The sequence below is a fragment of the Triturus cristatus genome, chromosome 1_1, assembly GCF_964204655.1.
Source record: "Triturus cristatus chromosome 1_1, aTriCri1.1, whole genome shotgun sequence".
In the NCBI taxonomy this organism is placed as follows: domain Eukaryota; kingdom Metazoa; phylum Chordata; class Amphibia; order Caudata; family Salamandridae; genus Triturus; species Triturus cristatus.
Window position 1 is genome coordinate 236,090,566 of NC_140579.1, and position 14,348 is coordinate 236,104,913.

Here is a 14,348-nt window from a genome sequence, read left to right on the forward strand (position 1 = left end):
CTCACCATCATGAGAAGAAGTTGCGGATAAGCTGACTCCGGATGTCCTCATCCTCATCCTCACTTGCCCCGTGCCCAAGCCCTTCATCCTCCACGGGCGGATGATCCTGCTCATCGGGATCCAGGATGAGTGGCACGGCCTTCTCCACTGCCATGTTGTGCAGCATGCAGCACACTATGAAAATTTTGCAGACCTTCACCAGGGCATATGGGAATGCGCCGCCGGTCTTGTGGAGACGCCGGAATCTGCTCTTAAGGAGTCCAAACATCCTCTCAATCACGAGCCTCGTCTGCCCATGGGTGTCGTTGTACCGGTGTTCTGTGGCTGTTCTGGGGTTGCGGAGAGGCGTCATCAGCCATGGCATGTTGGGATAGTCAGAGTCCCCTACATGGAAACAACATGTGAAGAAGTGGGTCAGGAGATGCCGTAAGATACAAAGATAGCGCTAAACACAGGACTAACAGAGTATACCCACCAACAAGACATGCTCGTTCCGCGTGCAGCTGCAGCATCATTTCTGGCACCCTGCTACGCCTCATGATGTATGCATCGTGTGCGGACCCTGGAAAACATGAACAGACATGGGATATCAGCATGTTAGCAAGACACACCACAAGGGCATTAATGGATTGATAATGTTTTCTGTTCCTATAGGCTACCTCCTGTGCCTGTGGTGGTACCAAAGCCACATGTATCCCATAAATGGCCCCAATTACATGAGGCATCCCTCCCAGGGCATAGAACTCACCCTTGACACGTGTCAACTGCTCACGAGTGGGGAAATGGATGAAGTCATCCAGGTGCACCAACATGGCTTCTAAAACATCATGCAGGACACGGCTGAACATTGTCTGGGACATGCCACCAACATCAGCTATGTTCAATTGAAACGTGCCGGTGGCAAAAAAATGTAGGGCTGCCATCACCTTCATCTTGGGGGTCAGAGCCGTAGGATACCTGTGTTGTGGTTGGAGGTGTGGTGCAAGCCGGCGGGTCAAGTCCTCTATCAACTCTTGCGAGAAGCGGTATCTGCGTATGCAGTCATGTTCACGCATGGCATCCAGGTCTGGCATTCGTCTGGGGAGAGGCGGTGCCCTGCAGAGATTTGGAAGGAATAACGAAGAGTGAGTACATTACCACACCAATGTCACTGAGGTGAGCACATGTTCAACAGCTAATACACATCTGCTTAATACAGAGTCTGGCCTGTGCAATACATCCAGGACACGTAGGCCAGCCAGGTGATACTCCTACGAAGTGCCAGCCACAATAGTTGCATGGCAATGTTGATGTGACATGCCATTAAAATAGCTGTGTGCCAGTGTAAGTGACAAGCCAGACACATTACATGAGTGACAGACATCCACATATCAGCATTTGAAGGATGTCATATCATACAGACAGCTGCAGGGAGTCTAGACGCACAGGTCACATGTCATCTGAATAAGGACAGATAACACACATTTCCATGAAGGGGTACATGTCAAAAACTGATGACACAGACATTGAGAGAACGCAGATCTTGCCTCATGTCAGGAAGTCATCTTCGAACCATCATGACACATGCAAAGTGTGAGTCCACATGTGGCATGGTGTGCGTATATGTGTGTCATGCACATATGCACACAGACACATGTTGGATGCTGCAACAGCAGATGGAGTTGACGGAACACCAACGCCAAGCTCATGGGAAGACATGACACACACATGACAGTCACATCGTGGCACGCTGGTAGTCACATGTCAGGTGTAATTATCCATGTACCTGGCATCAGGGGACAGTTGCGGGTGTTGCTGACTGTGCCATACCAGTGATGCAGTGCTTGACACGTGTGTCCCACATGCACACATGTGCAAAGTGTGAAGGGGAAGTGTGCCACGTAGTGCACCATCACACATGACATGTGTAAACAGCTAATCACACATCTATTGTGCCACTACATGAGGACACATGTGCCACATCACTGCCTGACACACCTAGGCCCTGCACATGAAGGACTGCACTGACAATGACTTGATGTCCAGCCTTGTGCGAGTCTGACACCTCCATTCCTTTCGTGTGCGCCTCCTATCACCAGTGTAAGCTGTGAAACGCATTACACACGCTCTGAGGGCGTGTGTACGGCCCGTACTCACGCGTGAGTACCTGCCGTACACGCGTGAGTACGTGCCGATCACTCTGCCCTACAGTAACACAACTATAGTGATCAGTGTTCGGCACGTACTCACGCGTGTACGGGCCGTACACGCGTGAGTACGTGCCGATCACTCTGACCTACAGTAACACAACTATAGTGCTCAGTGATCGGCAAGTACTCACGCGTGTACGGGCCGTACATGCGTGAGTACGTGGCGATCACTCTGACCTACAGTAACACAACTATAGTGATCAGTGATCGGCACGTACTCACGCGTGTACGGCTTGTACACGCGTGAGTACGTGCCAATCACTAGGGCCGACGGTAACACAACTATAGTGATAGGCACGTACTCACGCGTGTACGGCCCGTACACGCGTGAGTACGTGCCGATCACTGATCACTATAGTTGTGTTACTGTAGGGCAGAGTGATCGGCACGCACTCACGCGTGTATGCCCGTAAATGCGTGAGTACGTGCCGATCACTCTGACCTACAGTAACACAACTATAGTGATAGGCACGTACTCACGCGTGTACGGCCCGTATCACTGTAGTGATGGTGCCCTAGGGGTACGTGTGTAACGCGCCGTACCTGTGTGGGGATGTAAGAATTACAATGGGGACACATGAGGGACAAGTATTAGGGCCTAAATGCATGCTGGTTGTCATGGATACCGAGTTTCAAGTTGAAATTTTTACATCATGTGCTCTGGAAAAATCAGTTGGCCACATTATACATTGTTGCAAAGTGGTTGTTGACTTGACATGATGCTGCAAAATTGAAAGATGCAAAGGCTGTCACTGGTGTAGGTTTAAAGGGATTGGAGGAAACGTAGGATGCAAATGAGTCTGACCAATCACTCTGTACTCCTGTAAATGAAATAGGCCAGCAAGGCAGATATAAGGCAGGCAGAACCCATGAGAGGGCACTTGCCTGCACAACATGTCAGTCGATACCACTGCTGCTGTATTGTCTCCCTCTGGCACCATGTCAAGGACTGTGGAGAGGGCCCAGTCTTTCACACAGGAGGAGAACCAGGCCCTGCCTGTTGTGATCCTCCCACAGTACCCCATGCTGTATGGTCGACCAGGGGAGCAGGTGAGTGCTGACTCCACTACCTTTGCCTGTGCACCTTTATTGTGTCTGTCACTTCTGGCATTGTGTCCAGGTGTGACAGACATGCTATGTTGGTTGGAGTGGGTCCCAGGGGGGGTGGATGGCTAAAGTCTCTCATGCAAGGCTTGATGTAGTTAATGTGTGCACTCATCACTTGCATTGTGCTTACTGTGACATTCACTGCATAGTGCATGGCACATTCAGCCAGCCTAATCCTGGGCATTCTTGTTCTATTGTCCTGCGGTGATGCAGTGGTCACCCCGGTGTGACAGGTGACTGCACCCACAGATGTGTGTGAGAGTTGAGTGGAGCTGTGGTGAGAGTGGTGAGAGTGTCAAAATGATGTGTACGCCCCCTGAACATTGATGTGTGTGAATGTTTCTTGTCATGTGGGTGAGTGTCTATGTGGAGTGTTGTACCACAGCTGCATAGTGGATCCAACTGCTAAATCCATCTGATGTGTGAAGTAAGCCGTGCTGTGTGTCTGACTTGCTGAGCTAGCCCCACACCTGTGACCCCCCCCTGGCAAGTGGCACATGTGCAGAGTGATGTTTGCATCCGCTGTTGCCAATGGCTGGTGATTGATGTGTGACTGTGTGTGTCTGTGTACTCTGCTGAAGTTTAGTCAGTGGCCTGGGGCATGTGACTGCTTGGAGGTGCTGTCCATCAGCCTTGTGTTGCTTGGGATGCACAGTGTGTGCCATGATCAGGGATTGTTTGGCACCCCTCATGCCACCTGTGTACTTACTATGCCATGTAGTGCATTGTAGCGTCTCCAGTGGAATGAGTCCCTATGACTTAGGTGCTATTACTTGCCAGCATACTATGCCCTGTTCAACAAATCAAAGATGTTCAAATGTGTGTCTCTGTGACATGGTGCAGGTGTAGTGATGTTGTCCCACTTTGTCATCCACACAGGTAACCGCCTACCACAAGGGGAAGATCTGGAAGGACGCCGTCAAGGCCGTGCAATCGGTGGAGGGTCGCAGTTGGCGCCTGGCACAAGTGAGCAAGAGATGGCAGGACATCCGGTGCTGGACCCGGAGGATCGCCCGGGTCATGCTGAAGGATGAGTCTCCTCGCAAGCATGGCGGGCGCCGGCGCCTGACCCACCAGATGAAGCGTGTCCTGGCGTTGGTCTTCCCTGACCTGGATAGGCGGATACAGGAGTTACAGCAGCAGGAAGGGGGTAGGTACATGTGTTTTGTTGTGTGTCGCCAGCTTTTGTAGCTGGTCAGTCGCCTGGATGCACTGCCAGGCTATATAGGTGCAGTGCATATCCTGTTCCCCCAAGTCAACCTGTGCAGTTGTTCCTCCCATCCCCTCCTTGACATGTGTTATCTGGTCTGTGTGTTATCACTGTTGCACATGGTCATCTAGGCTGCCAGTTTATCAAGGTGCACACTGCTTTCAGCATCATGTGTGGGGGTGGTCTGCCTGTGCCCTGTCCTGTTCAGTAATTTAGGGGTGCATTATTGTTGGCACTGATGCTGAGTCTCAACATAGGAGTGTGAGGGTTCAAATGAACAGACTTGCAGCATGAATTACCAATGTTGTGGCCTCAGACATGATGTGCATGAGTGGGATTTATGCATAGTGCAGGGACGGTTGCTCCTGTAACAGTCAGCTCATTCCAGGCCCATGGAGCAGTGTGCCCACTACAGTCCCCTGACACAGCCTGCCATCCTACTCATGCATGTCATCCAACACTGTTCACATTTACTGTGGGTTCAGCATGGCTCTGCCTCTGTGGCCTTGTTCCCTGGCCTAGGTAGTATTTTTAACATGTGTGATACATTTGTCCACTGGACAGGGATACACCAGTTTGCTTGTGCATGCTCACACTGGCCAGTGCGGCTATTCACAACAATCTGTTGATGTTTGTTTGTGAGCAATATGTTTTGGCAGCCCTACAAGGTGATGTCGTGTTGATGGAGCTAGTTTTCAAACACAGTTATTGTAACCCTGAATAAGAGGTGTCACTTCTTGATCGTTATCAGTCACATTGACTCAGGTATGGGTGGGTGTGTGCGGGAGGGGCGTACATGTTCAACCCTCATGTTTCATAGCCAGTTCTGACTTGTGTGTGATGATTCGCAGTACAGAAAGTCATCGTGCAGTGCCCCCGTGATGTTGGCCAGTGCCTAATGTTCGTGCTTCATAGCCTGTGTCAGTTTTTGACAATCATGTATCCTGCTTGTACATTTTTGGCACCTGTGTGTGGTTCAGATGCTACACAGTTGTGACTTTGTGTGCTGACATCTGTGGGTACATTCTGGCTTGCCATGAGGGGAACCCACAGTACAGCTAGGCTTTTTTGCTAAACTGTTGCAGGCCCATTAGCTTATGCATTGTCCTGGGTGTGGACATGTGTGCCACTCCAGTTGACACTCAGTAGGTCATATGTGTAGCCAACTGTGTGATCAGGTGACGGATAGCCATGTGACAAATGACATTATTCAAGTTGTTACTCAGAGAAAATTGTCCATTGGCACTCACTACACCTGTCAACATGTCTCAATGTTTCATATGCTTGACCTTGTTGTTTTATTGTGAAGGTCAATAATGTGCCTGCATGACAGATGTCTCCCAAGGAAGTGCACAAGACACCACCTTTATACTTTACAGGGACACGCTGGCACATCTTAAAGTACGGCACAGTTTGAACATAACTTGTTTGTAGTTCATACATATACATGTTCCCACAGTGTGGTAGCATTTGGGTTAGTCCTTGGTTGTTGCTGATACCAACTTACGAGTGTCAAGTCATCCAGACGACCGTGGTGCCATGTATATGTACTTACTGATACGCCATTTCTGCCTACCAGTGGCTGATTTGAATGAGTCTGGCAGCTCCAACAATGACTGTGTACATGTAGTTTGGTGTGCTCATCCTTGTGTGACTTATGCTATACAGACACATGTGTGTTGTGTTCACAGAGTGCCACGTTCACACATGCTAGACATGTCCATTGTGTGAAGGGTTGTGATTCTCCAGGAGTCACAATGTATTTCTTTGGGGTGTCAAAAGTACTCACAGGTCTCTGAGTGTGGGGACACCTTCTGCATTGGCATGTGGTATTTTGCCTTGGGTGCGACAATACTGTTTGGTTCACAGTGCACAAGGGGTGGCATGCCTTCATAGTCTTGCTGTGCTCAACTGATCCCAGACACTAGCTTCTCATGATCTTGTGATTTCAAGTTATTTGCTGTTGTGTCCTAATTTTATTTTTATCCAAGTGGCATGGTGCGTCAACCAACTGGGGAGTGCAGGGCTTACATATGTGGGGAGTATCCTAGATGTTACTCATGATGCCTTTCCTGATATGCACTGTTGCCTATTTTGTTTGGACTCATGTGTCAGATGTATACAGGTGACTGATTTCTTCCTGTCTCTTCACCTTGCCCACAGCATCATCGGAGGACACCGAGGGAGACACCGGCACGGACATGGAGGAGGGATCGAGCACTGGTGCCACCACTGCTGTGGAGTCGGCGGAATCAAGTGGCACAGAGGGCGAGGGGAGTGAGGCGGAGGACCTGCCCAGTACCAACACTGACTATGAGGCAGACGGGTCCGAGGCTGAGCTCCCAGGGGGGGGCGGAGGCTGCTCCCACAGCTGAAAGCAGCAGTACATCTATGGCCGCCCCCTCCATTCCCATCAGCGCCCTCCCACTTGCTCGGGTCCCTTTTGTCCGTGCTAGGCCACAACATGTCTCCTTCGTGCCAGGCACCGCACCCCATGCCCCTGTCCCACCTGCTGCCCTCACTGCCGAGTCTGTGGACATTCAGCGGCAGTTGCAAGTTGGGCAGACATCGATCCTGACTGTCCTCCATGGCCACACCAGACTGCTGACCCAGATGGTGTTGTACATGGAGGGCATGTTATCAGCGATGTCTGACCAACGGATGTTGCTGAGGTCCCTGGACTCGTCACTGACGGCAGTAGCGAGTCACCTGCAGCGCTGCCTCCCCCCCTACCCCTGCCCCATCCACAAGTCCCACACCAATGCCTGTCCCAAGCACACCAAGACATCCACACACACGCACCCCACCAGACACAAGCAGCACACCACCACGTAAGGGCAAACGCACACCTCCTGACACGCACACTCAGGGGTAAGCAGGCACACCCACTGGGTCTGGGGCACACAGGCAGGCACGCAGCCACAGTCCTCATCCACATGACTCACTCCCCAGTCCCTCCGATGTCACCCCCCTTGGCTCCCCTGCCCCAGATTCGGAGAAGGAGGCCTACTTTGCTGGGCTGGGCCTCAGCCCCACTAGTTCACCTGGCCGGAAACGGTCAAGGCCCTCCACGGGTAGGGGAGTTACGTCCCCCAGCCTGTCCACCACCTCCCCCAGTAGCGCTGCAACACATCTCTCCGACCCACCCCCCTCCTTGGGGCCTGTTGTTTCTCCGGGTGCAGGGGAGATGCTTGAAGAACTGGCAGAAGTGTGCAGCGCCGGGCTCACCTCCACCTTTGGCCCGTCCGTCCCTGCACCCACCACACCTACCCTTCCCCCTCCTGTCCCTGCGGTGCCTGGTCCTTCCCCACATGATGCCCCCCCCCCAGTCGACGACACAGAGTCTTCTGTTGTGCAGACAAGCTAGGGGAGACGCATGGCCATGTGTCTCCCCCCAAGGACTGATGATATGGACTGGCCATTGGCCTTTGTGAATAGTCTCGTTTCCACATTATTTTCATGCTGAATAAAGCATTTTCTATTTTCGTTCGAAATGTCTTGTAAATCAGGTATTGATGTTGATGCTGATGCTACAGGAGTTGGGGTTGTGGGCATGTGTTATGTTTCAGGGAAATGTTGTAGTCTGCTGCTCATGGAGTGGAACCTGGTATCTGCGTGCCATCATAAGGTCTCTGCAAAGATTCTTTGTCGTGTATGCTCTTTGTGTTTGGAGACATTGTCCGAAGGAGTGTTCCTTCCTCTGTGGCACATGTCATCTTCCCTGCAGAGAGTTGCACAATATTTGTGTCGCCCTGTGTCTACATTTCCTTTGTTGGTGATGGATCCCTTCTACTCTGGCCATGCCTGCTCTGCAATGTCTCCAGCTGCATCGTCTGTGCCATCCTTGGTACTCACTGTACTTGTGTATTGAGTATTTTGCCATGCCTTCATGGTGAATTTGTCCCTTTTCCGCACAATGCATGTGTGTAATCCCAGGCTAGCACACATATGGGACTTGTTCTGCTGGGTATTTGAACAGCTGCCTGACAATTGTGGGCAATGTATGTGTAGGAACTCCACCCTATTCCTTCCATGAGAGACAACATCTTGGTGGCTGGTCCCGGCACCTGAACATTCCTATCAGTCCTGGGATGTGCGTGACAGTGTGTGTTCGCTTTGGCTCTCTTAGTTTAGTGGGCAGTGACATGAGTATACAGTCTTGTGGCATGATCTCAGTGTGTGTATTGTGCTGCATCTGCCAGGGGTGGGTATGCATGTGTTATTTGTCCTCACACCCACATGTGGTGTGTCATGCAGTGGGGGAAAGACATCCATCATCCTGGGAGTGGGACACTGCTGTCAGTGATGTGTTGTTATGGCACTATCATCATTGTCCAAAGTTAGGGATGTGTACATACACCCATGGAGTTGTGGTCATCTGATAATTATGTACACCCCCCCATGTCCCTGTCCACTGCTGGTATTCCTCTGCACCCACCCCCATGTCTCTGTCCACTGCTGGTATTCCTGTGCACCCACCCCCATGCCTCTGTCCACTGCTGGGAGTCCTCTGCACCCACCCCCATGTCCCTGTCAACTGCTGGTATTGCTCTGCACCCACCCCCATGTCTCTGTCCACTGCTGGGAGTCCTCTGCACCCACCCCCATGTCCCTGGGCACTGCTGTTAGTGATATGCACCCACCCCCCATGTCTCTGGGCACTGCTGTTAGTGATATGCACCCACCCACATGTCCCTGGCCACTGCTGTTAGTGATATGCACCCACCCCCATGTCCCTGTCCACTGCTGGTATTCCTCTGCACCCACCCACATGTCCCTGGGCACTGCTGTTAGTGATATGCACCAACCCCCATGTCTCTGGGCACTGCTGGTATTCCTCTGCACACACCCCCATGTCTCTGTCCACTGCTGGGAGTCCTCTGCACCCACCCACCCACCCACTTGCGCCCTTGCTGTGGTACACTCCTGTCCTGGGCATACTCCACCAGCAATTTATAGCTGGTGTGCTGCACCAAGCCGTACACCTACATCTGTGGCGTGTGTACGCCTTGTATCCATCATGTAATGGGACTGTATGGGTACGCGTGGTATGGCCCGTACCCACGCTCTGGGGGGCGTGGGTACGGGCCGTACCACCATTGTGGCGGTGACGTAGGGGTACGCGTGGTACGGCCCGGCCGTAACACCATTGTGGTGGTGACGTAGGGGTACGCGTGGTACAGACCGTACCCACGCTCTGGGGGGCGTGGGTACGGGCCGTAGCACCATTGCAGTGGTGATGTAGGGGTACGCGTGGTATGGCCCGTACCAACTCTCTGATGGGGCGTGGGTACGGGCCGTACCACCATTGCAGTGGTGATGTAGGGGTATGCGTGTACGGACCGTACCCACGCTCTGGGGGCATGGTTACGGTCCGTACACGCGTACACCTACATCACCACTGCAATGGTGGTACGGCCCGTACCCACGCCCCATCAGAGCGTTGGTACGGGCCGTACCACCATTGTGGCGGTGACATAGGGGTATGCGTGGTACATGTACGGACCGTAACCACGCTCTGGGGGCGTGGGTACGGTCCGTATACGCGTACACCTACATCACCACTGCAATGGTGGTACGGCCCGTACCCACGCTCTGGGGGGCGTAGGTGCGTCCTGTACCACCATTGTGGTGGTGAAGGGTATGCGTCCACTTCCGTTGTGGCGGGACGTGGGATTGGTGGACACGCCACCCGAAGTGACCAGACCATGGAGGTAATCAATGTGCAGGATATATTTGTTTTTGTTGGGGTGCGGGTTATGTCTCCTGCCCCTTGCACCCCCCCCCCCCCTTTGCCCCTGGGGGTTGTTCTGACCTTCTGCGGCATCTGCGTCGGTTTCTGAACACGAGCTCGTAGGCTATGAGGGCCGGGATGACGCGTAGGATGGGGTCCATCGCTGTCTGTCGCGTACCGGTGCTCCTTGTTCGCGTCGTCCTCAATTTCCCGACAGTTTTTGTCTCCCGTAAAAAATGCTACGTGCGGAGTGACGTAGGCACGAATCGTACTTGCTGGTCCGTAAAACGCTGCCTGACTCCGTCGGGACGTCGCGTATGCACCGTCCAGATTCAGATTTGTATGTATTTTTTTGCCGGTCGGTCTTTTGTACGACTCGTACGGAAATAGTATTTCTGTGAGAATCGTACTTGCGTGTTTGTAAGGTGTTTTTCCCGGGTACGAGTCGGACGGAGAAAACGGGTTTTACAGGATCGGAATCGGCACGAAAATATGTGGAAAATGTGATTTTTAAAACTAAAATTGAGGTTTGCACGGAATTCAGGTCAGGAATATTTTTTGGGGGATACACGCAAGCCATAAATCCCTGTATTCGCCCAGATGTCTAGTTTTGAGACATGTTTAGTTTTAAACAATGTATAAATTTGCTAGGTTTCGCTAGGTGCAGACAGAGCTAGGATTCAAAATCCAAAGCTTGGCACTTGGAAAAATAAGGGTCAGTTTTCACTTTAAAAATGTGGTGTGTCTACATTGCATTTGGGACATTTCCTGCTGCAGGCACTAGGCCTACACACGCAAGTCAGCTACCGTTTTTATCAGGAGAATTGTGGAATACAGGGTGGGTAGAATTTTGTGGGCCAAGGCAGATTCAATAACTTTACATCCCAGTAGTAAGAGGAAAATGTGTTTAATTTTTTTTAAAGTTTAAGGTTTGCAAGGGATTCTGAGACATAGAACATGAAGAGAGACACAGAAGTGACCCCATACTGGATTTCACTTGGGGGCTCATTAGTATGTCGTAACGTTCGACACCGCCGAGCCTGCAGTGGCGACCACCACCACATCGTAACAACTTAAACCAACCGTCATATTACAATGGCGGGGGTTCCCAGCGGATGCAAAGTGCGTCTGCCGCTTTTGCGCCGTCAGGCAATCATTCCAAATGCCAACTGGGCATAATTGGCCCCTAATATGGTGGAGGTGCCTAGCAGGCACCACCATCCATATTAGGATGGTGTAATTAGAAGACCTATCCATGGCGGCTTCACCGCCATGAAAAGGCTGGCGGGAATTGCTTTGGGGGTCTAGGGGTTAGAGGGGTGGGGGGCTGCACTTGGGGGCTACCTATGGTACCACCCTCATTGTCAACTACAAGGTGGCAGGCACAAAGAGGTGCATGATACGTTGTGCATGGCAATGCAAGACATGCCACTTTGGCTTTGCGGCGGGTGCTGCTTACAGGAGATGTGCAAAACACACTGCTTGTAAAAGCTATATTTTATTTAAGAAATATTTGGCTTTCTTTTGTACCTATATTTATCTGTTTATATTTACCAAATGAATTGCGATAAACACAGTACACAATGAAACAAGTAGAAGATGCAGCTCAGTTTTTGGATCTGTGTTCCGCGGGTTCTTGGTGAACCTATAAGTCCTACATATCCCAAAAAAAGAAGGGTTAGGCGGATTAAAATGTTATATTATTTGGCATACTTTACCTTACAGGTGAAAACATTGACACAATTGGCTATTTTCTTTTCAATATTAGTGCAATATTTTCTATTATCAAATGTAAATTTGTATATGAAATCATTAAAAGATTTAGACAAATGTCCCCATTACTTAATTCATAATTTTGTCTACTTTTCAGAAATGTCTAGTTTTCGGGGCTCCATTTTTGTTTTGAAACCCATTCCTACCACAGAAAGATTTAAAAACTTCAAAGAAAATTTAAATTACTGTCAAAAGTTTACTTGCCCCTGAAATCAGAGATGATGAAGATTTTATCACCACAAGCACATTGTTGATGCCATTTACAGGAAACACACCAGACGCTTTCGAATGCAGAAGTTTTTTATTTAAAAAGGCAAAACATTAAAATATTTAGAAAATGTATGGGTACCTTCCAGGGGAATTAAAAAACCCTGCGTACCTTTCGAATACTCAGGTTGTTGGGAAAAAGGGGAAAAAATTAACATTGATACCTTATGTGGCAAAAAGTTACAAGGGCCTTAGTGCGAAATAACACAAAAATAAGAAAAAAAAGGATGAGCACAGGGGGGTGGGGAAAGGCCCTATTATATTTATGTATAAATATATACACATATTTTTTGGGGAAAATTATGGCATTATTCAAACACGAATAAACTCCTTTTTTTAAAAATCTAAAAATAATTTAAATAACAAAAATTTCGGGAAAAGAAAAATGTTCAAATGCCTGATGCATATGCTACATATGAAAATATATTCAAAAATATTGCTTAAAAAAATAAAGGTTTGACTACTTTACCCATGCCATACCAGTTTTCGGTCAGGTAGGTAAAATAGCTGCAGCGCTTTAGGGGAGGCATAGACTTATGACCAGGCACCAACAAGCATGAAACGTAGGGGGAGCACATACCGATGGGGAGCACAGCTCGATAGATTAATGCTATATTTGTCGGCTCCCCTATGACGTAGGGGGAGCACATACCGATGGGGGAGCGTAGCTCCTTAGAACACCGCACCTCGGCGGGGTAATGCGCCTGCTGCACAGGAGGGTGTATCATTTCCCTATCGTATTTGAATCTAGGTGAGACCGAGTGAGTGTTTTATCTCAGTCGTTGTGAGAGGATGAATGCGTCAGCGGGTATTGAGGCCTGAGGTGATTCAGAGAGTGGCGCGTGTGACACCTGGATTCAAGAACTTGTGGCGAGGGAGCTTTTTGTTGTCTCAGCCTCAAGGTGGCAATGATGACTCACAGAGCAGGAGTTAGGGGACACAGCAGCGGCTATTTCAGGCCTGCTCATCACTTTGTGTATCCTTTATGCACTGCCTGCTGGTTATCCCAGGGGCGTAACACAGGGGGCCGAGCAGCTGCAGGGGGCCCCCTCAGCACTGTACTCGGGCCCAAATCCGGAGCGGGGGCCCCTGTGTGCGTGGCAGGGGGGCCCCTCAACTTTCGTTACGCTCTGCAGGAGCGACCCCACGTCTAAATGTTCAATATTCATCTGAAAGCTACTTCCAAGTCATACATTTGCAGGGCACAAGTCCTAAACAAGCATTTGCAATGCATTAGGTCTCGCATTTACGCGAGTTTGAGCTATTGACATTGCAAATGACAATGCCTATTGGCATTGTCATTTACAATGCCAATAGCTTTAACTCGTATAACTGCGAGACCTATTGCATTGCAAATGCTTGTTGTTTCAGGTTGGTTCACTGAGGCCCCGAACCTCACATCTAGCTGTAAAAATGCCAACGTGTACTTTATAAAGCATTCAGAGAAACCTTAAAAGACCAACATGTTAATTTTGAATGCAAAAAAGGCGCCATTGTTAACTGCTTTCGGCTTGATTACGCCCACAGGAGGGCAACTACAACAGGGGTATATTTGTAGCCATTCACGTATTGTCTCGCAGGCTTGAGCCTGCTGCAGCTATGGCCAATATGAGCAGCGTTAACTTGAGTCAATGACAGCCCGCACTGCCCTGGGGGCGCATTTTGAAAGCGAAAAAAACGAGAAGCTCCATGGGAGGAGCTCAATTCCTTAGTCTCTCTTCATTTTCTATGAACATTATTACTCAGTAGATGTCCGTTTTTTGTGTTGATTCTTGGGGAGGCCTTGGTATTGCCCGTAATGATGTTTTGTCAGGACCCTTTTCTGTTGCTCTGCTCATGCGCCTTGACACCGTGGAGGGCGGGATAAAGGGGCCGGCCGGTGCCCGGTAGTAACGGCGGAAATATGAACCTGGAGCTGCTAGGTGAGGGTTTTTAGGGATTACATATGAGCTCTCAACGCAGTCTATGTAGTGTCAACTTTATAACATGAAAGCAAGCCTGTTAGTCCTGTGTTATGGGCTAACCTAACTCTCATTCATAACGTAAAAATGTAGCTACTAATTCATCT

The 14,348-nt window shown here is 50.0% G+C and overlaps 1 protein-coding gene across 17 annotated transcripts in view; it reads left to right on the plus strand.

Moving 5' to 3' along the window:
- LOC146870056 (retinoblastoma-binding protein 5) overlaps positions 1-14,348 on the plus strand; it is a 529,113-nt gene that overhangs the window by 73,389 nt on the left and 441,376 nt on the right. For 8 of the 17 annotated variants that reach the window (XR_014968878.1, XR_014968866.1, XR_014968858.1 and 5 more), the window contains exon 1: positions 14,081-14,202. The exons of 4 other annotated variants lie outside the window; for them this stretch is intronic. Coding sequence is in view for 10 of the 13 variants with exons in the window: in XM_085626455.1 (XP_085482581.1) it covers positions 14,184-14,202 (19 nt within the window). In the remaining 3 variants the exon portion in view is untranslated. Of the gene's footprint in view, positions 1-14,079; positions 14,203-14,348 lie in introns of those variants that run through there. 5 more of the 17 variants (XM_085627282.1, XM_085627364.1, XM_085626813.1 and 2 more) reach the window with 3 other exon arrangements.